Source organism: Danio rerio, chromosome 16 (genome assembly GCF_049306965.1).
Source record: "Danio rerio strain Tuebingen ecotype United States chromosome 16, GRCz12tu, whole genome shotgun sequence".
Lineage (NCBI taxonomy): Eukaryota > Metazoa > Chordata > Actinopteri > Cypriniformes > Danionidae > Danio > Danio rerio.
The window spans coordinates 17,566,983-17,588,834 of NC_133191.1; the positions used below are offsets into that span (position 1 = coordinate 17,566,983).

At 36.6% G+C, this 21,852-nt stretch overlaps 1 protein-coding gene across 23 annotated transcripts in view; it reads right to left on the bottom strand.

The window, feature by feature from the left end:
* The window catches only part of clcn1b (chloride channel, voltage-sensitive 1b), a 66,880-nt gene that overhangs the window by 11,405 nt on the left and 33,623 nt on the right, over positions 1 to 21,852 (bottom strand). For 12 of the 23 annotated variants that reach the window (XM_073926022.1, XM_073926020.1, XM_073926019.1 and 9 more), the window contains exons 6-19: positions 19,441 to 19,518; positions 18,530 to 18,608; positions 14,872 to 14,997; positions 14,335 to 14,419; positions 14,100 to 14,201; positions 13,824 to 13,908; positions 9,237 to 9,392; positions 8,794 to 8,863; positions 7,879 to 7,989; positions 7,544 to 7,757; positions 7,192 to 7,325; positions 2,892 to 3,073; positions 2,529 to 2,610; positions 1,514 to 1,590 (exon numbers count right to left, since the gene is read on the bottom strand). In XM_073926022.1, coding sequence (XP_073782123.1) covers positions 1,514 to 1,590; positions 2,529 to 2,610; positions 2,892 to 3,073; positions 7,192 to 7,325; positions 7,544 to 7,757; positions 7,879 to 7,989; positions 8,794 to 8,863; positions 9,237 to 9,392; positions 13,824 to 13,908; positions 14,100 to 14,201; positions 14,335 to 14,419; positions 14,872 to 14,997; positions 18,530 to 18,608; positions 19,441 to 19,518 — 1,581 coding nt within the window. Of the gene's footprint in view, positions 1 to 1,513; positions 1,591 to 2,528; positions 2,611 to 2,789; positions 3,074 to 7,191; positions 7,326 to 7,543; positions 7,758 to 7,878; positions 7,990 to 8,793; positions 8,864 to 9,236; positions 9,393 to 13,823; positions 13,909 to 14,099; positions 14,202 to 14,334; positions 14,420 to 14,871; positions 14,998 to 18,529; positions 18,609 to 18,916; positions 18,996 to 19,440; positions 19,519 to 21,852 lie in introns of all 23 variants that reach the window. The other 11 variants (XM_073926008.1, XM_073926015.1, XM_073926014.1 and 8 more) reach the window with 3 other exon arrangements.

Sequence of the window (21,852 nt, forward strand, 5' to 3'; positions counted from 1 at the left end):
ACTAGATCCCGTTTTTAATATTTTTTTTATTTTGTGTATGCACTTTCTTATTTTTTTTAAATGATGAACAGCTTCTAAAAGCAAAATGTCTGCTGTGGTGAGAACATAGCCTACTATTTATATTTGTTTTGTCATTTACTGTAAAATTGTTTTGATGTACTTCTGCAATGTCACAACAGGGAAATGCTATGGGGATTTCGCCAGAAAGCCAATTATCTGAAGAGAGATAAATCGGGCCAATGAAATGACAATGCCAATTCTAGGGTCCTGTTGAACCTAACTAAAAATAAAACATCAGCAAGCATTTCTCAACAAAACTGTTAATATCAGAGATAAAATAAATACCATCAAACAGCATCGTCCCAATTCTCAACATAACACACAGTATTTTCATATGTGACTGACTAAACTCAAAATTCCTCCAAATCAACAATGTCTATATTAGATGCTTTGTAGTCCATGCCAGACTTGGCGGTGTTTGGAGCCACAGACGAGCACTCTTGGCGAAGAGCAGCCAAAGTCGATGGTTCGACGAGGAGAGCAGTTTTTGAAACCAATTGCACTTGACTGCTTTTTCCCCGTTGTGATTTCCTGGGTGATCTCACCTACGGTGTCGCCAAACAGGCCAGCCTGGGATATGGGTGTGTTAAGATAGGAAAGCAAACTGTCAACGTCACGCATATCTGCCAGGTTTAGCCAGAGGTGGCGTTCCTGGACCACTAGTGTGGTCATTGTCCTTCCAGGGCACTCACAGCCGACCTGGTGTTTTCAGAGCAAAGTCGGTTGAAGTGCTCTGTCATTTAGATAGGTGAGGTGGAAGTGAACGCAGACCTGACAAAAAAGGTGCCCTCGGCACTGCGTGAACTTACTGTGCACCTCCAAGAAGAAGGGGACATGAGGCTTAGAGGGTTTGGCCTTCTTATCCTCAACATCACACCCATCTAATTGGTCTGGCAGCAGAGCTGGGGGACAATTCGTTCGTTCGTTCGTTCGTTCGTTCGTTCGTTCGTTCCTTCCTTCCTTCCTTCCTTCCTTCCTTCATTCATTCATTCATTCATTCATTCATTCATTCATTCATTCATTCATTCATTCATTCAGCTTAGTCCCTGATTATCAGGGGTTGCTACAGTGGAATAAACCACCAACCACTCTGGCATATGTTTTATGCAGCAGATGCCCTTCCAGCCATAACCCAGAACTGGGGACACCCAATATGCAAACTCCACACAGAAATGTAAATAAAAATTTAAAATCATTTTATCTGTGTGTACAACCAAATTAAATCCATTAAATCTCAATTGCATTAAAATTTTTACCACATTAGTGTATACCACTTTGTTTATCTATACAAAATTAGGGATACAATTTTGATCAGTAGAAGTCCTATTCATTCCAATTCGTTGCTTTAAAATGATTCATCCATATTAACTCCACCCTTATCTTCAGTAAGTGGCACATCTCTAAATTGTGCTGTTCTACTATGTTTAAGTGACAATAATGTTAAAGCACACACCTCAGGCTTAGTTTGCCCTGATGAAGAAGATGAAGAGAAAAGACGTTGAAAAGTCCTCCTCATGGACTTTAAGGCTCCTGTTAAGATTGAAAGAACTTATAAATAAGCTTAAATAACCCAGTGAAATATCACAAACCTCTATTGATAAACATTTGACTGGTAAGAAGGGGCTTAAACTGGTTGTGTGAATACATTCTATGTTAAGTTGGTGTAGATTTGGATGCAGATTATCTAGAAACTTTAAAGGGCACCTATTTTACCCATTTTTCAAGATTTAAGATAAACAGCACAGTCAAGGGTGGACTGGCCGTAGGGAGCACCAGATCATTTCCCCGTGGTCTGACGATCATTCGTAAATCACAAATGCATGCATGCATGCCCGCACACATGCGCACACACACATACATACACACAACGTGCATTTAACTTTGCACTGTTTTTGCACGAGAAATGTGACAGGATACACACTGATATTCACTGCTGTATAAATATCGGTTGCATTAATGTACAAAATAAACCTAATTTACTATCCACAAACCATGATTGAAGTGTCATCTTTTATAATTGTACTGACATTCAGCTGTGGTGATAAAATACAATTCGATTTTACTGACTTTATTACAAACATGCACTGTTTTAAAAATGTTTTAAACTTGGAAATTCATTCTTGACGTATATATGATCACAGAGAGTGGAACAGATCTTTTAATCTTAGTTGCTTTGTGCAAGTCCTATCTTGTGGATATCCTTATACTGTACATTTTATGAAGACAAGTTAATACGCGGCTGTCAATCAGTTTGGTGGGCAGGGAAAACAGCCCTCCTAATTCATTTGGATCCTATTTTGAAGAAAATAAAAAAAGAGACTTGTTGTGTTTATATCACTCCAATATGACTGTGGACACACTTACACACGGTTCTGTCCACACAGCTTCCAAAAGTCCATTTTTATAATAGGTGCCCTTTAAGAACTCATTATAAATATAAGTACTAATATAAATACAGAAAAACTCACCAGATGTGGTGTGATTAGTGGAGATGTCTGTGGTTTTAGATGACCCTACTGGGCCATTACACTCTTCAGAGACTCGGTTACCCTGTAAATAATTTCAATAAAAGTCTGAGAGAAGTACAAGTAATTTGCTTAATTCTAAGTAGAGAACATATATTTGCCAGATAGATCTTAGCTTATTGCTGTCAAATCTGAGAATTTTACATAAACCCTTGAGCAAAACAAAAAATTAGAACATTGTCTACAAACAATGGGGTGTGCAATGTGTGTGTGTGTGTGTGTGTGTGTGTGTGTGTGTGTGTGTGTGTGTGTGTGTGTGTGTGTGTGTGTGTGTGTGTGTGTGAATACATTTGAAGATGTACTAACCTTGTCTCTATTCTCCTCTCCAACCTCCTCATCCACAAAGACAAAGGACTCCCAGCTGCCCTCCGACACTAGGCTGGCCATGCCTTCACCTCGGTTATAAACCCGCCTCTCAGCTGACAGCCACCAATCAAGAGCAGCCTGAAGTTCACATCTTTCAATGGAACCCAACAGAATCATTGTATCTGGGCATGGGGAGAAATTTGATATTGTTTTAGCAACTGAATGTTTCCATATCCGAGGACAAAAGATTGAATAAACACTATGAGAAGGGTTCCCACTCTTTTTACAAAAAAAAAGAGATGGCTGATGTGAATACAGACGTCCTCAAAGCACAGTATTCACTGCACCGAAGAATGATCCGAAACACCCAGGTCAGGTGACAAAGGATCTTCGAAATACCCAGGTCATGTCACTACAGTGTTCTGAAATACCAGGGGCCTCATGTATCAACGTTGCGTAAGCCAGGTTTCATGCTTACGTTTGGATTTACTAATAATGAAATGAACGTGGGAATGCGCGCAGGTCCACGCCAACTTAATGCCTGGCGTACGCACATTTCCTGTCTGTTTTATTTTTATTGTCGACTCCTAGAGACAGTTGTGTTAAATTACACTTTACAAAGTGTCGTTGAGCCGTGCAATGGCAGCTGTATGAGACGGGTTCATCCGTATGTCTAGCAGGTATATAAGGTTTCCATACCATGCAGTTGATCAGGCAAACATTAAATCGCAATTTGCAGCGGTCGCCGTTTTCCCAATGTAATCTGAGCGATCTACTGCACACACATTGCTTTAAAGGCACTCTGTAGACGAATTTGCATACGTGAATCAAAAACATTTCCATTCAATAAATGTGCAAATAAAATATGATGATTATTAATGATTCCTACTTGTCTTCCTCGTGATGAAGAGTATAGGCAAAATCTGATATGTAGCGGGGGAAAAAAAGAAGAATGAGTTCATCAGACGCTTGATTCGAACCGAGTTTATGCTTGAACGTGTCAAAACATGATGCTATGTGTTTTACGAGCTACGCCACTCACGCTGTAAATGACACAAAAAAATTTTTACAGGTTTACATCGCACTATTTCTTTTTTAATCCACTCAATGTTCAGATCCTACTGTGTTAAGCGCATCAGCTAAACTGTCCCACTCTATTTTTTTCTTTTGTTATTAATTCCAGAGGAAACAACTTGCAAATAACACAGTTTTTCTCCAGTATACCTCCGAAAGCAGCATCTCCAAATCACATTCTTTTACTAGTTTCTCTTTTTGCTTGCTTTTGCTATTGCTTTTTCGTTGGGTTTTGCCAAAGTAGAGTCATTACCATATTCATTAGGGGGAGGTGGCAAGGAGGGGTTTTGCGCTCGTGCACGTGCACTCAATTTAAAGTTCATTTGCATGTTCAATGACAATATGCGTGTGATTCGGCACATGCAGCTATTCATACATCTGAATTTTTTACTCCGTACGCACATTTACAGCTTTCTGCGTACGCAATGTTTTAGTATGATTTCAACGCAAGTCTTTGTACATGAGGCCCCAGGTCACTTGACTAAAGCGATTCAAAACATCTGTCATTTTAGAAATGTTTGAAGACCTGGCAAATCTGCAATTGACTGAAAAAAAAATGTAGCCTATTGCACAAAGTAACTGTGCTGCAAGTGGCCCGAGTTTAAATCTCGACTTGAAACTCTGAAATTGATGTATTTTAATACTGTTAATTTTTATGACCAAAACAAGACATACTTATTGATGTGTTTATTTGGATGTCAGACCAATTTTAAAACAAAACACGTTACAAGAACAGTGCATTAAAAACTATTATCTAAATCTGCATCACCCTGGATTTGAACCCATTATACAGGTATCTGCATTCTAGTCAGGAACTTTTACCTCTTCAATAAAGCACTTGAAACCTCAACTCTACAATGTGGGATGCAATACCTCAGTTTGCTTAACTGTTTCTTTGCTGAAGCTGTTCCAAAGCAATGCATAAAAATGACCACTCTGTGTCACTGTAGAGACAGGTTCTGAAACTTTTCGAAGCTTCGACACATTTGTTTTGTTTCAGTGTAGAGGTCTGCATTCTCACGGTTCAATTTTTGCAGCGTGGGAATAAATTTTCAAATACAACGCAGTAGCGGTTGGTAACTCTGGTGTATTTTGAATGGGAACAGGCCATCTAACAGTCTAACCCTCAGGGGTCTGATGTGATTTTGGGGCCTCTGAGATGTTTTAACATGTCCTGACATTTGTGCTTATTTCAGCTACTTTTTACATAGTATTGGCCAACGTGTATTTATTTATTTATTTATTGTATTCAGCACAAACTGTGCAACAATAATATGTGAGATTATGTGAGAATATTGATGTGCATGCTTGCATTTTTTTAGAAAAAAATATGTGTGGTATGTAGGTTATAGAAAAAATAATGTAGCTGAAATAAGTTCCAAAATTTTTTTTTTTAAAAATCACATGTGCCTGAACAAGACTTTTGAGTAACCAATCGAAATATCAAACACTGCTTGTAGTGGCTATACACGTTAGCAGTAAATAAGACAGGCTATGTCCCAACACTGGGATGTTACTGCATGTTATTACAGTTAAACTTAAGACCAGGTGTTTTGTTTGAATGACCGGTGACCGGTGGGGATCAGAACTAGTTAAAGAAACCTCAGAGGGATAAAACCAACATGTAATTGCTATTGTGCAGCAAAGATCTCACAACACACTGGGTCATCAGACTAATCACCACAGTTTAGCCTCATGCACAGGAGGGGTTTGCAACAAACAAATCAATGAATACATTGCATGAGAGTCTTTGGGATAATTAGGTAAAAATAAATGCATATTATAAGACAATAATCTGATATCATATGCTGTTGCGGACCCACAAAACCAAAATGTTACTTTTCATAATGCACAATAGGGGTTCTTTAATTTTGTCAGTCTTGTAATCGCTTTCTTTTTCATAATTGTAACATTTAAAAAAATTCTCATAATGTGACTTTATTTTATCTCTTAATAAGGTTTTACTATGTGGCAAAATTGGGCTTCGATTTTGTTTTTCATAATTGTTCATTTCTTGTGATGGTGACTCTACACTACCTGACAACGTCTTGTCACCTATCCAAGTTTTAGGGACAACAAATTACTTGACTTCTAGTTGATCATTTGGCATTATAAGTGGCTTATATGAAAGGCAAAAGCCTCTAGATTAGGCTCATTTTACCAAAATATAATATGATTATGCCTTGAGTTTTAATTATTTAATTAGGACATATAAGATCTGACTTTGCTTAGACAAAAGTCTTGACACTTAAACAATATACTCCCTTAAACTTGGAGGACTGCATCCATGCATCTCTGCAATGACTCAAATAACTTAAAAATAAAGTCATCTAGACTGGCAAAGAAAGTGTTCTTGTAGGTCTCCCAGAATTCATCAAGATTCTTTGGATTCATCTTCAATGCCTGCTCCTTCATCTTAACCCAGACATGCTCAATAATGTTTTTATCTGTGACTGGGCTGGCAACCTTCTGCCAAAATCTACCTTCTGCCAATTTTCCAAATGATCAACAAAAAGTTATTTGTTACTCTTACAGCAGGGATTGACTACAAGACTTTTGTCGGGTGGTGTATATCTCACAGTGTAATTTATATGTTGAAATTCAACTAATACTTGTGGCTATTTCTCCAAATTACAATATATTTAATGGATAATAATACAGAATTTACCTACAGTATGCACATTTTGACTACTAATTATCAAACATGGCACACACAATAAACTTTATTATGTTTACTTGATTTTTTGTACTAATTATAATAATGGCGACGCGGTGGCGCAGTCTGTATTACTATTGCCTCACAGCAAAAAGGTCGCTGGTTCGAGCCTTGGCTGGGTCAGTTGCTGTTTCTGTGTGGAGTTTGTTCGGAGCATGTTCTCCCCATGTTCGCGTGGGTTTTCTCAGGGTGCTCCGGTTACCCCCACGGTCCAAAGACATGCGGTGCAGGTAAATTGGATAGGCTAAATTGTCCGTAATGTATGAGTGTGAATGAATTTGTATGGAAAAGAAAACAAATGAATGAATACATGAATTATAATAATTGTGACTTTAATTTTATCACAAATATGTATGAATGATTGTAAAACAAATTTTGTATGTTTGAGTAATCATACTTTTTCATGCAATGTTTTGTTTCATTATACTGAATAGAACACATAGTCTGAAAAGAATCTAAAATAAACTGTGCACTATGAAATAAAAAGTAGATTGATCACACAATACATACCTTTGGAATCAATGAGCGGGATGGTTTTAAGAGACGTGGACTCCAGGAGATCTTTCAGCTCTCTGTAAGTAGACTGAGGTGACAGAAACTTTATTTTCTTCACCATGATGTCCTCCACAAAGATATTATATTTACTGTCATAGAAAAACAAGAGAGAAATGTCAAAAGCTTAATAGTGTCTGTCCATCATTTTTGGCATTCTCCTTGTTTTGGACACAAAGAGCAAAATCATCAAACAAACCCCAAAGAAAATGATATAGCTTGAAGAGCTTGAAGGTGAGAGCCACTACCACTAATTCAAATCCAATATTTTATATTTATATGTCAGTTTCCATATCTCTGCTTATGGTACCTGATGTGACCGATGCCGAGCTCTGGAAGATATGGCAGCTTTTTGACCTGAATGATGGAGTCATAAAGAGAAGGCTGTAAACCCTGGGCTACCATGTTGGCGAGAATCACTGCCACCATCATGGGTAGGATGTGTGAGATTTGGCCTGTCAGTTCGAAACAGATCACTGCTGTTGAAACTGTATGTGTGACTGCTCCTGTCATAGCTGCTGCCCCTACACAAACAAAAGTGGGTTAAATGTTGATAAAATAAAAGAGAAAGCAAATGAAAGTATAAAATTATAAAAACAAAAGAACAGGGTAAAGGATTAGCTTGAAGGTAGAATATTTGCAGACCTATCACTGCATAGCCTCCAGGAAGGATTTGATAGACAATTCCATCAAACAGAATTCCATTGGGGAAAAGTGTAGCCATGATCTCACCCACCAAACGACCGAATGCCGCTCCTGTTTGTTTCAAAAATCTTATCATATTATTGCAATCAATTATCAATCATGCAATTATTTTATCTTTTTATTTATAATCATCTATTTTGTAAAGCTTACTTTATAATGCTAGCACCTTTTAAAAGCCATCACAAACACATTCAATTTTGTGTGACAAAATTAAGCCAACTAAAAGCCAGTTTTAAAATTTGAGGCAGGTGTCATCTTGAAATACAACAAGGCATGGTTGTTTAAGATCCCCTAAATAATACATAATGCGGTACAGGTCAATTGGGTAAGCTAAATTGTCGGTAGTGTATGAGTGCGTGTGTATGGATGGATGTTTCCCAGAGATGAGTTGCGACTGGAAGGGCTTAAAAAACGTGCTGGATAAGTTTGCGGTTTATTCCTCTTTGGCGACCCCGGATTAATTAAGGAACTAAGCCGACAAGAAAATAAATGAATGTATGATTACATTTGAACCAGTGAGTTTTCTTTATTCTATTGAACACAAAAAAAAGATATTTTGAGGAAAAACAAGTCAACTGAAGTGAATGGTATACAGATATTAAGCTTTCTTCAAAATATCCCCCTTTGTGTTCAACAGAATAAAAAAAAAAAAAAAAAAAAACTCAAACAGGTTTGGAACAAGTAAATGGTGAACAAATAATGACAAATTTACTGGCCTTTTATTATTTAAGTCTTTAAAGGTATTGCATGTAAGAATATTAAGTTGCAAATTAATTGTGTCCATTAGTGAGTAAAATTAATTGCTACTTTTCAAAAAATTAAATTAAATGGAAAAAATGAATTTTTTTAACTGACCCAATATAAAAACAGGCATGAAAGCTCCAGAAGGAACTGGCATTGTTGTAGAGACTGCAGACATCCAGAACTATGTGTGAACAAGAGAGGAAAAGTAAAAGTTACATTGTATAATAATTGCACACTGACTAATTTATAAAGTATTAGAATATAGTTAATCAGTTATAAAGCATTAATTCTACATTAACAGACATTAGTGAGCAGTTTATAACTAAAGCTACAAATGCTGTATGCTTTGTAAATATTGAAATAATTTATTACTAAAAATTAATCATTAAAAAACATGTGCTTACAAATTTTACATACTGTGTACTGATGTCAATTAGAGTTAATACTTGATGGTCGATTAAATGATTACAAATAATGAATTGATTATTTGCTAATACTAAATAAATAATTCATAGTGTGCAGTAATTCCAAAGTTTATTTAAAAAAATGATCACCTTCATGACAAAGAAGAGGAGAAGGATGACAAAGACGCTGACTTGTGGGTGAAGCCAGGCAGCAGATCGACCCAATCCAGGTGGGACTGGTGAACCCCAGATCTTTGTCCAAGTGTAGTTATCAAATAGTGAATTAATGCACTCTCTGGGCATCAGCTGTGTAAAAAATAATACTGTAAAAATAGCAGCCATGATTGCCATGACAAATGTGCTGTTAAATATAAGGTACTAATATTTCTAAATTTATAGTAAACAACCATATTGCATTACATTAATCAATGTTAATACACCAACCATCTAAAGTAATAATATCTACATTGTACCTTTTTAATTCAAATAAAATAACACCACCAAAAGCAGGTGGTGATGAGAAAATCATCATAAAACAGCTTTTCCATTGAAGAAAAACCGAGTCATATGTAGAAGGCACATAGTGCCATTCCGATAACTACTACTCACCAACATGGTTAAACATGCAATAACATTTTAATAAACGTTGTTTATTAAAACAGATGTTAAATTAAACTGTATGCACGTAACTGAAATGAACATACTGTAACATAGTAGTGTTAACAAAATAACATAAAAACATGGAGGGGAATAGTGGGAAAATCAATTTACATTTATTTACAGTACCAAATACACTGTAAAAAAAAAGTTGACTCAACTTAAAATTGTAAGGCAACTTGCTGCAGTTTGTTTTTCTTTGAGTTGACTCATCTTTTAACCCCAATACTGCACTTGACTTGATTTACAGTAAGTCGAGTTAATGTAAAAAGGTCAGCAGCAAGTTGCCTTACAATTTTAAGTTGATAAGTAAAAGTGTACATTTAAGTGTACATTTAAATCCTAAGTGTAGATTTTCATATCTCTGACAACAAAACTGTAAACTGATCATCGTTTTAACACCACAATCCCTTGATTTGATTGTAGTGGCACATAACTTCATTCCAATCATTGTTATGAAAGATATACAAGATCGTTGTGGTATTGAGAAGATTTGGTTTGATGACTAAAACACAATATTTATTCATTCAATCATTCATTTTCTTTTCGGCTTAGTCCCTTTATTCATCAGGGGTAGCCACAGCGGAATGAACCAGCAATTTATCCACCATATGTTTTACGCAGCGGATGCCCTTCCAGCTGCAACCCAATTCTGGGAAACATCCATACATACTCATTCACACTCATACACTACGGACAATTTAGCCTACCCAATTCCCCATATCTTTGGACTGTGGGGGAAATTGGAGCACCCAGTATATATCTATGGACAGCGTTTAGTGGCTTTTGCCAACAAACTGTTACTTCTGAATGCGCTGATGCTGGGATTTGGATGAATTGAAGCAAATCTATTTGTTGATGGTGTAGTAGGTGTCTAAAGCATTCACTTCATGTCATTATCTCATTGTTGGCGGAAATCACATTTAGCGGCTTTTGCATCTGAACTCATCATTCACATATATATGTATATATCAGAAGTCGCGTTAACTGAATGTTTTCCGTCATTGATGGATTTTTTTCGGCAGTGACGAAAAAATCTAAAAGTTATCTGTCATTTTGACCCTTTTTCAAGGACTATGCTGAGGGTGATCTATTGTAATTTGTAGCTAACTGTAATTCCCACCCTTGTCCAGCTGAAAGAATAAAGTTACCATAAAACCAAAAGGCCACCAGGGTCACCACCCGTCTTGAAAAGTTTGCCCCTTCACATATACTAATGTTCCACAAACAGGACGTTAAATGGCCCACCCTGTATATATGTGTGTATGTATAGTTAAAGTCAGAATTATTAGCTGCCCTGAATGAATGTTTATTTGTTCCCCAATTTCTGTTTAACAGAGAGAAGATTTTTTTCAACACATTTCTAATAATAATAGTTTTAATTACTCATTTCTAATAACTGATTTTTTATCTTTGCCATGATGACTGTAAATAATATTTTATTAGATATTTTTCAAGACACTTCTATACAGCTTAAGGTAACTTTTAAATGTTTAACTGGGTTATTAGGTTAACTAGGCAGGTTAGGGTAATTATGCAAGTTATTGTATAATGACAGTTTGTTCTGTAGACAGTCAAAAAAATAGCTTTAAGAGGCTAACAATTTTGTCCTTAAAATGGTGTTTAAAAATTTAATAACTGCTTTTACTCTAGCCGAAATAAAACAAATAAGCCTTTCTCCAGAAGAAAAAAACATTATCAGCCATGCTGTGAAAATTTCCTTGCTCTGTTAAACATAATTTGGAAAATATTTAAAAAAGCAAAAAAAAAATCAAAAATCAAATGGGGGCTAATAATTCTGACTTCAACTGTGTGTGTGTGTGTGTGTGTGTGTGTGTGTGTGTGTATATATCATCATATATGTCAAACTGTTGTATAAACGCAATATCGCAATACATCGCTTGACATTAACTTTTTTGATCACCAGCCGCTGTGGCTAGTAGATTTCCAACATTACTAGCCACTCGCCGTTTTCACTAGCCACACTTTTCTTGTTTTGAAAATATATTTTGCTTAAATTTGACTTTGACATGCTAAATTACTTGATTTAGATATTGTGTTATGTCCACATGCCTTCTCATTCGTTTAACTTCTCGTGTGTATTACAGTATGTATTGGCTTGCTCAGTGTGGATGAGCAAATGGGTTGTGTCACAATGCATTCAGTTTTTATTTCACGAATTTTCAGGGCTCAAAATTAGGGATTTACCAAATTTATCTCTGACCACACCCATTTTTAATGTGTAAAAACAAGGGAAAAATAGATTTATATGTGCACTTTTTAATTCAACAAAACTTAAAAAAAAAAAAAACATTACAATTAAAAAATAATTATTGTCATGTATCTAAAATATGCACAGTAATCTGTGGCTAACAGTCCCAGATAACTAGTTAACTACACATAAACGGGGAGCAATCTCACAATTAAAGCAATGGTATTGTAAAAAATTATAATTAAACCATACCAACAAAAATAACTGTAAGCAAAAGAAAGCAGGCAAAACATACCATGCACATATATAATATAGGCCTGCTAATAATCTCTTCTAGGAATAATTAAAATGAAAGCAGTGACTGCTACTGCATAGAAAAGAATATGGGTATTTTTTTAAATCTTGAGCTCTTGAAAGCAGCAGGACTGTGGGTGCACAATCATCGCTTTTTGTCCTGTCTATTTCAAAGGGAACCAATCGCACCCATTGCGCTTCCTCCAGGCACGGTTGCTTTGCGCAAGTTAACGAGAGCGGGTGCGCGCTTTTTAAAAATCGCGCACATCACATCAGCTGTTAGCACGAGTGATCATGCTCTCATGTATTCACCATTCTTTTGCAGATATTATATTTAAATACAGATATTTTTGTCAGTCTGCTTCTCGATTCAAAGATCACATTTGCACATAATAGGCCATGCTTATTGTCGAACCCTGCTTTTAAGAAAACTACAATTTAAAAATGATTTCCAACCAGCCAAAGTGGCTAGTAAAGGTGTCTAACCCGCATTTGGCGGGGTGGCGGGTGTTAATGTAGAGCATTAATGTACTGCGGGCAGTGAAAATCTTGGCCTGTGGACAATGTGAAACATGTATTGTTCTCTTATGAGTCCACCTTCACTGTTTTTCTTACATCTGCGAGAGTTACTGTGTAGAGAAGCCGCAAAAACGCATAGCCTTCTGGGTGGCATGCAACCTTCCTGGTGGCAAATCTACCTTCCTGCAGATTTCAGTTGTAACTCATATCAAACACACCTGCACCTGTAATTATCAAGTACTGTTCAGATTCTAATTAGTTGGTTTAGGTGTGTTTGATCGGGGTTGGAGCTGAACTCTGCAGGAAGGTAGATCTCCAGGAACAGGGTTGAGCACTATGACTCAGACTGTTGCATGTCCAGACGAAGCATGTCAGTGGATAAGTGATGGTTTGGGCTGCAATATCATGGCATTCCCTATGCCATGATACTTGTGCTAGATGGGTGCATCAATGCCAAGGCCTACCGAATCATTCTGGAGGACCATGTGCACTTAATGATTCAAACATTATATCCTGAAGGCGGTGCCATGTATCAGAATAATGCACAAATACACATAGCAAAACTAGTAACAGAGTGGTTTGATGAACATCAAAATGAATTAATTACTGCTTCTGTGTCAGTCAAAATGATTAGCCCTCCTGTTAAATTTGAATTCTTTTACATTTTTCTCTAAGTGCTGATAACAGAGAGATTTATTTTAACCATTTCCTTAACATAGTAGTTTTAATAACTAATCTTTGCAATATTGAAAGTAAATAATATTATACTTGATATTTTTCAAGAAACTCATATTCAGCCTAAAGTACAATTTAAAGACTTAACTATGAAAAACTATGGTTAACTTAGACAATTCACAGTATAACAATGGTTTGTTCTGAAGCCAATTGAAAAACAATATTTCTTAATGGGGCTAATGTCGGGGAAAAATACCCCGAAAAAATACCCCTGAAAAAAGTTGAAAGAAAATAAAAGACTCCTAAATTAGTTATGCTTATTAAAACTTTCTTTATAGATATTGTTTAAGATTTACTTCTACATGCAAGAGAATACACACCTCTCCAGCCATGAACTGTCCAAAACCAGGAGGAAATGTGAAGGATGCTATAATTAGTGTCACGGCACCAGGGTAAATCAGACGGCTACAGCAAACACACACAGGCAGAATAAATTACCACTGTGAGTATCATGTTGGTAAAGTTATAGATATAATTTTAAACACCATTTAGAATATAAGCAAAATAATGCTTATATACTAAGTAAATATGACTTACTAAATTAAATTAAAACTATTAATTATACAATATGTAGGTTTATGTAATTGATGACTTGCTGTTTTGTGAGAAAGCGTGTTAGAGCTGTCGGCCTCCTCATGATCAGAACAACTTGTCTGTTCAGATAGACAAAGAACGCCCCTAGAAACCCACATGAGATCCTGCACACATACACACACAATTTAGAAACATATCAACTAGAGAACAAACCAATGCTACATACAGTGCTTTTTTCATGGGTGCAAGTATGCATAATAAACTTTCATGCATGTAGGCACACACTAATCTACACACCCGATTATTGCAAAAGCTGGCAGCTCCTGCAGGTCAAAGGGAAAATCCATCCGGAAATTTGTACGAAACAGTGCTGTTATTGTGACTGTGGGGGAAAAACAGATGTATCAGCCATGTTGATGCATATTAAAGCACTGTTGTTCTACACATTCAAACATGATATTTCAAACCCGAAGACTGAATGAAAGACTAAATAAACATGAAGACAGTGATATGCATCAAACAGTCCATGGGAACCTTGAACACACAGCACAAGAGTTTCACTGCTAAATAAAAAAGACTCATTCCTATTTCCACTGTTTTAATGATGTAACCTGCAAAAAAAGATACTAAAAAATCTCACAACTAATACACAGAGAATTTTACATCAGCATATTTGAAACAACTTGGTCACTCAAAAACAAGGTCCAGACTAAAATGTTGCTTAATGTGTTTCATTTATCATGATCAGTCAGCAGTGAACAGCTCGTCATATATTGTGAAATTCATGCATTTATCATTATTATATCTACCTGCGTGTGTGTATGTGTGTCTCACCAGAGTCTTTGTTCCATACTGACAGTACTCGAAATATAAAGGCACTGAATGTTGCAGCAAAATATCCTCTCCAGTAATTCCTCACAGCAAAGTATGTTGATGTGACCTCAATACTGAACAACACACCTGAGAGACAGAGAAAACATGAATAAAAAAAAAAAAGATTAAAAACAAAGTTAACGCTTAGAAAGAAAGTTAGAGAGAAAACACAGTTAAAAATAGAAAAAATGGTAACAAGAGTAAAAACTTAATAGATAAACTGGAATGACAGTATGCACAAACAAACCACCATTAACAGTAATAGACCTTAAATTAAATAAATAGACCCTAAAGCAGGGGTGTCCAAAGTCGCTCCTGGAGGGCCGGTGTCCTGCTGACTTTAGCTCCAACTTGCTTCAACACACCTGCCTGAAACATTCTAGTATACCAAGTAAGAGCTTGATTAGCTTGTTCAGGTGTGTTTGATTAGGGTTGGAACTAAATTCTCCAAGACACTCGACTTCCAGGACTGTGTGTGGACACCCCTGCCTTAAAGGCTAATGGGATTGTATTTTTTCTCTCATTACAGCATTCACCAACGCATCTTTGTCAGATTTTCAAATACTTTTAAATAGCTGGCTCATTAAGTTCAAGTTTTAAAGGGCACCTACGAAGAAAATAAACTTCATCGTATAGTGTCTCCACAGTCCTGTTAGGGTGATATAAACACAGTAGGTCTCTATTTTATTTTTCTGACATTAAAATAGCCCACCGAATTGATTGAAAACCATGCAACAACATGCCTCGCACTGTAACGTGCACAATGATATCAACAAAGGCAGGACTTAAACAAAGCAACTGGGCTTAAAAAAGCTCTTTAGCTCTCTGTGATCATCTGATTCTCAAGAATGGGTTTTAGAAGTTTACTTTTTTTTTAAACACTGCATGTTTGTAATAAAGGAAAGTCAGTAAAATCACTGTGTAATTCATCACCAGGAGCCGCATCTCAATACAATTGCAGAATATGCTTCAATCCCGGTTTGTGGACTTAAATCATTCATTCATTCATTTTCTTTTCAGCTTAGTCCCTTTATTAATCCGGGGTCGCCACAGCAGAATGAACCGCCAACTTATCCAGCACATTTTTACACAGTGGATGCCCTTCAAGCCGCAACCCATCTCTGGGAAACATCCACACACACTCATTCACACAAACACATACTCATACAATACGGAAAATTTTGCCTACCCAATTCACCTGTACCGCATGTCTTTATACTGTGGGGGAACCCGGAGCACTCGGACGAAACCCATGCAAACGCAGGGAGAACATGCAAACTCCACACAGAAACACCAACTGACCCAGCTGAGGCTAAAACCAGTGACCCAGCGACCTTCTTGGTGTGAGGTGACAGCAATACCTACTGTGCCATTGCGTCGCCGACCTAAATCATGTTTATTTTTTACATTAACATAAGGGATCTCCATACAGCAGGGTATATTACAGTTTCCTGTTATTTGCCATGGAAAATCAGTGCTAGTGTGTGTGTGTGTATGCGCAAACTTTGTAACAACATTGTGTGTGACTCATCGCTGCAGAAAGACTTGAATTAACTCCACAACAAAAGAGTCAAATAACCTTTGGAAAAGTTCTTACTGTAGTAAGTGAGATCTGCTTCTTACTTGTCGCTCACTGTGCTGTTTATCTACGCGAGACACAGAAGGTGAAGACTACACACGTCAAACCTTTTTGGAATTCCATATTTTTAGCAGATTGAACGGGGGAAAAAATGGAATTTACCTAAATACTGTCTCACCAATAAAGTTAAAGAAGTGACATATAAACTAATCAATTTAATTCATCCAGTAAAACAAGTTTTTGACAAGTTCAAGTAAAAATTTTTAGAGACATTATATCTGCATGCACCTTTTGTGGATTAGAAGAGGGATCAAAAAAAAAAAAAAAACACTTGTTCTTTCAATGCAAACATACACAAATGTTTTGGTTTGATGTTTAAAATCTTATATTTAAACTTACAACATTTAAAATTCAGTTATCTTGTGAAGATTTTTTTGACATAAAATAATAATAATAATAATTACAGTGTTGGAGAAAGTTACTTTTAAAAGTAATGCATTACAATAGTTACTCACCTAAAAAGAAGCTAGTTGCGTTAATTGGTTTTTTATGGTAAGTAATGCATTACGTTACTTTTGAGTTTCTTTTTTGTTACTTTACACTACCTGGCTGAGGCTTGATCTCTTTTTAGAACTTGTTTTTTCTTTCTTTCTTTTTTAATAGAGAGGCTTTGTGATAAGTAACACACCATATAACCTACACCTACATTTACCTTAAAAAAATACACATAAAAAAATATATTTTAGGATAATGTTATCAGAAAACTTCCTTACCCAGAGTTATATGTCTGTATTTATATTATTGAAAGTTTAAATCAATGTGATTGCTACTTTTGTACTTCTTGTCTTAAGTAAAATCACTGTGGATTGAAACAATTCTCTTTCCTTTTTCTTGCGTTCTGTCATTGACTGCTTAATTCATTGTGACTACTGAAATTTAAATTCAGCAATTAATTTTTTTAAAAGCTAATGAATTCAACTAAAACGTAACTAGTGTTACATTCTCAAAAACGTAACTCAAATATTCTTACTTAAGTTTAAGTATGTTTACTTTACTTGTTACTTGTAATGCGTTACCCCAACACTCAATTATAATGATAATAATAATAATAAATATTATTATAAAAAACTTTGTATTATTTTGTTAATAAACAAAAAAAGTTTATTAATTTATTGATTATATATGGGAAGTATCATGTACACCTTAACAAGAATAGTCCAGTGATTAACCTAACATTTACTTGTTTAAAATTGATCTTAAGCATTATATCGAAACCTTAAAGGGTATTAGAAATATAAAAGCTATAAAGATGTATGCAACTTTAGAATAATTTTATAATGCAAATTTCTTATTTCTTATAAATGCCCTGTAATTTTATTTATTTTTTGTCTTTATCATTTATTGATTTGTTCCTTTGATGATAAAAAATATTGTATTCCCTAATTTATGTACGCTATTGTTCTCATTATGCAATATATAAATATATATATATATATATATATATATATATATATATATATATATACTTTTTTTTCTTTTTTAAGCATCAGAGCAATAGAGAGAGATCTTTATAGCTCTGAAATGCAAATGTGAACAATGAGTGGGGAGAACCAGCTCATTTGCATTAAAAGCACAGGCAACAAAAACAGCTACAGTGTTCTAACAGATCAGATCTCCCACATTCAGAAAGTTATACTAAATAATACGATGGGTATTTTTGAGCTAAAACATTACAGAAGCACTCTGGAAACAAAAAAGATTTGTATTTAATCTTGAAAAACAGTTAAAATAGGTGCCCTTTAAAATGTTTTAATGAAGATTTTAAAATCTTTAGTGGAAAATACTTCAGAAACCAAAAAAAGTGAGTAATAGTAACAGTAGTTAATATGATCATAATTTTTTTATGAATAAGAATTCATAACACATGGGTGCTTTTAACTGTGAAGTAATGATGAAGTTAATTATTAAGCAGGCATCAAGCCGAAGGAGACAGAAGAGGAAATGAAATCAATGGGGAAAGAAAGAAATGGAAATTTTTACCTCCAAGGGGAGTCCCAAAACAGCAGCCCACCCCAACAGCACATCCTACTGTCAGTATGTCTGTGTAACCATAGGGGTTCTACTGACACCAAGACAGAAGAGAGAGAAAGAGGGAGTTTAAAGTAAAAGCAAACAGGAGAATGAGTGTGTTAGAGGGTGAGGAAAACAAAAGAATGTAAAGAGAAGAACAAATTACAATGTCAGCGGGTACATTGTGGGGGAACAAATAAAACAGAAGAAAAGATAAATAAAGATCAGAAAAAGCAGAGTTCAAAAGGCAAACTCAAATCCCAGCTTTATACATACATTAACTAAGCATAAATGCAATTAAAAGAGATGAACATGGTAAAATGCAATGCATGCTTGGTAAAAGTGGGCTAGACTTGCCTCCCACTGGGGCAGCAAAACAGGTGGCCACTCCCACTGCACAGGCACACACCAGCAGATCCTGAACATGGGCACTATTCTAGGTGAATCGGGGGAATGGGGGGGGGGGGGGTGTTAATACAACATCATGACACATATTCAAGACACATGCCAAATTGCCATCACTATTAATACAGACGGCAAAAATAATAGGGTGTTAGAGATAATGAGACAGGGACGAGTAGAGAGAATAAAAATAAAAGATTATGCAATTAGTACTTTAGAATTTCTTAGAATTCATGAACATTACACACAAACAGACATGCAAACAACCTAATATTATTGGAAGTAAAGTTCTAATAAGCAGTTCATATTCATTCTTAACCTGAGGTTTAGAAACATGAAACACCCCCTGATGGTTATAGTGTGGTGTAGGAATTTATGTGCTGTAACTTGATCTAAGATCAGTAATTAAGGTCAACAGCTTCTGAAGAGTAACACACACTTCTGCAACACACACCAAACAAGCTCACAGGGATTTTTACCTCATACACACCGGTGAAGATTGACATGACCCTGCTCAGCACTGCTGCACAGATACTGGCAATATGCACAAAAGGACCCTGAGGATTTAACAGAAATAGATGGTTAGGTTACAATATATGTAACAAAGGTATATTTGGTTTTTAGTCAAGAGTCCTCATTCATTGCATAATGCAACACAAGAATCACATATAGTAAAAACAGTAACAAATCGTCACCTTAGAATTATAAGGTTCTATCTGACACATTTGTAAAAATTTAGTTATTTACATATTCTTATTAAATGACAACTTATTTACATTATGGGATGTTTTTTATAAGTTGTTTACATTTTAAGACATGTTATTTAAAAACAAATGTTACACATACTGTTTGCTATATGGAATGCAAAAAATTTAAAGCTCAATATTTTAAAATGATTAAGAATGCAGATAGAAACATAATTCCAAGGTGATGAAATACCATAAAAACTTAAGACATTGAACATACCACACACAATACAGCTGTCCGGTCTCCCAAAAGGGATAAGAAAATTAACCACCTCTTTTATAAATTATAATCTATCTATCTAAATATCTAAAGTATCTATCTATCTAAAGTATCTATCTATCTATCTATCTATCTATCTATCTATCTATCTATCTATCTATCTATCTATCTATCCTCTGTCTGATTGGGGTGTCACTGATTGGGCTGTCACTATTTGATTTTGCCTGATGTTTGATTTTATTAAAAGAGACCTCAATTTTAAAGCTATGAATTTTTCCACAATTACTGTGTTTATGTTGTTTTTGGGAGATAGTTGGGCCAGATCTTTAACATTTTATACACACTCTCCGAATTATAACATTTTCTTTTTTTATTATTTCGTTCGGGGGCCTCGATCATAGAAAAAAAACACTGGCAATGGGTGCTCTCTGAGGAAACAAACAGGTCAACCTGAGCTTCTCTAAAGTGCATATCAGCTGTACAGACTTAGAGTGAACCCTCTATTCACCCGAGCGTCGAAGCTTCCGTGAGAGCGCATTGGCACAGAGAGAGATACACTGCCAACAGCTTCAGGCAATTGATATGCCAATGCAACCAGGTTCTTTTCCATGGACCCGCAACTGCATGCCCGCAACACATAGCCCCCCAGCTGCTGGAAGCAATCATCAAGACAACGACCTGCTGGGACACTTGTTCTAGAGGCACTCTGGCCTGTATAAATGCAGGGTACGACCAAGGGCTGAAGGTATGGCGTGACAGTGCTCGATATGTGCCTACGTGCCTGGGGACCCAATCGTGAAGCCAATGCTGAAGCAGTCTCATATGAAGCATCCCGAGTGGCGTGACAGTGGCTGCGGATGCCATAGGTCCCAGGAGCCTCTGAAATAATTTCATTGAAACAACAGTTTTTCTGTCAAACTCTCTTAGACATGTCAGCATTAACTTTTGTGGGAGGTGCGCTGTCAAGGTGATCGAGTCCAGCTCCAACCAGATAAAACAGACGCTCTGCATGGGGGCAAGCCTGCTCTTTTCTCGGATGACCCGAAACCCCAATAGGTCGAGGTGTCGGAGCACCCTGTCCCTGTACATAATCAATTGATTCAGTATGTGTGCTAAAATCAGCCAGTTGTCAGGATAATTAAGTATGCGGATGTCTGCAAGCCGAAGGGGCACTAGGGCACCCTCCACAAGCTTGGTAAAAACTTGTGGAAACAGAGAGAGCCCGAAGGGAAGAACTTTGTACTACCAAGCTTGACCTTCTAATGCAAGCCACAGAAACTGGCAGTGGTGTGGAAGAATGGAGACATGAAAGTGTGCATCCTTCAAGTCTAGTGCTGCAAACTAATCCTGAGGACGAATGCACCAGAGGATGCACCTCTGCGTAAGCATTCTGAACGGCTGCTCTTGAAGAAAATGGTTCAAATTGCACAGGTCTAGGATTGGCCAAAGCCCATCACTCCTTTTGGGCACAATGAAGTATGGACTATAAAACCCGCTTCTTATCTTGGCTGCAAAGACCGGCTTGATTGCATCCTTCACCAGGAGAACAGCTATCTGCTCTCACAGGACAGGGGTGAACACAGGACTGACCCTGGGAAACACTTGTGAACTTGGGAGGCCGTTTGGTAAACTGAATTGAGTAGCCGAATCTAATCATGTGAATGAGCCTTTGTAACGCGCTGGGCAGCGCTAACCAGACTGGCAGAGCTTGCGCAAGTGGCATTATTGGCATGATCATTGATGCACTAGTGGTGGGGAAGCACAGAGTGGGAGGGCTCTGCCGTGGATTATTGAGGTCCCTCAGAAGAGCAAGAGGCAAAAGATTTGCTTTCACCTTCCTCCAAGGTCCCTAAGAGGGAACGACTGGGAGTGTGTGAGAAGGGAGACCATCCTTCAACAAACTCAGAGCTGCTGGCTAGGTGCAC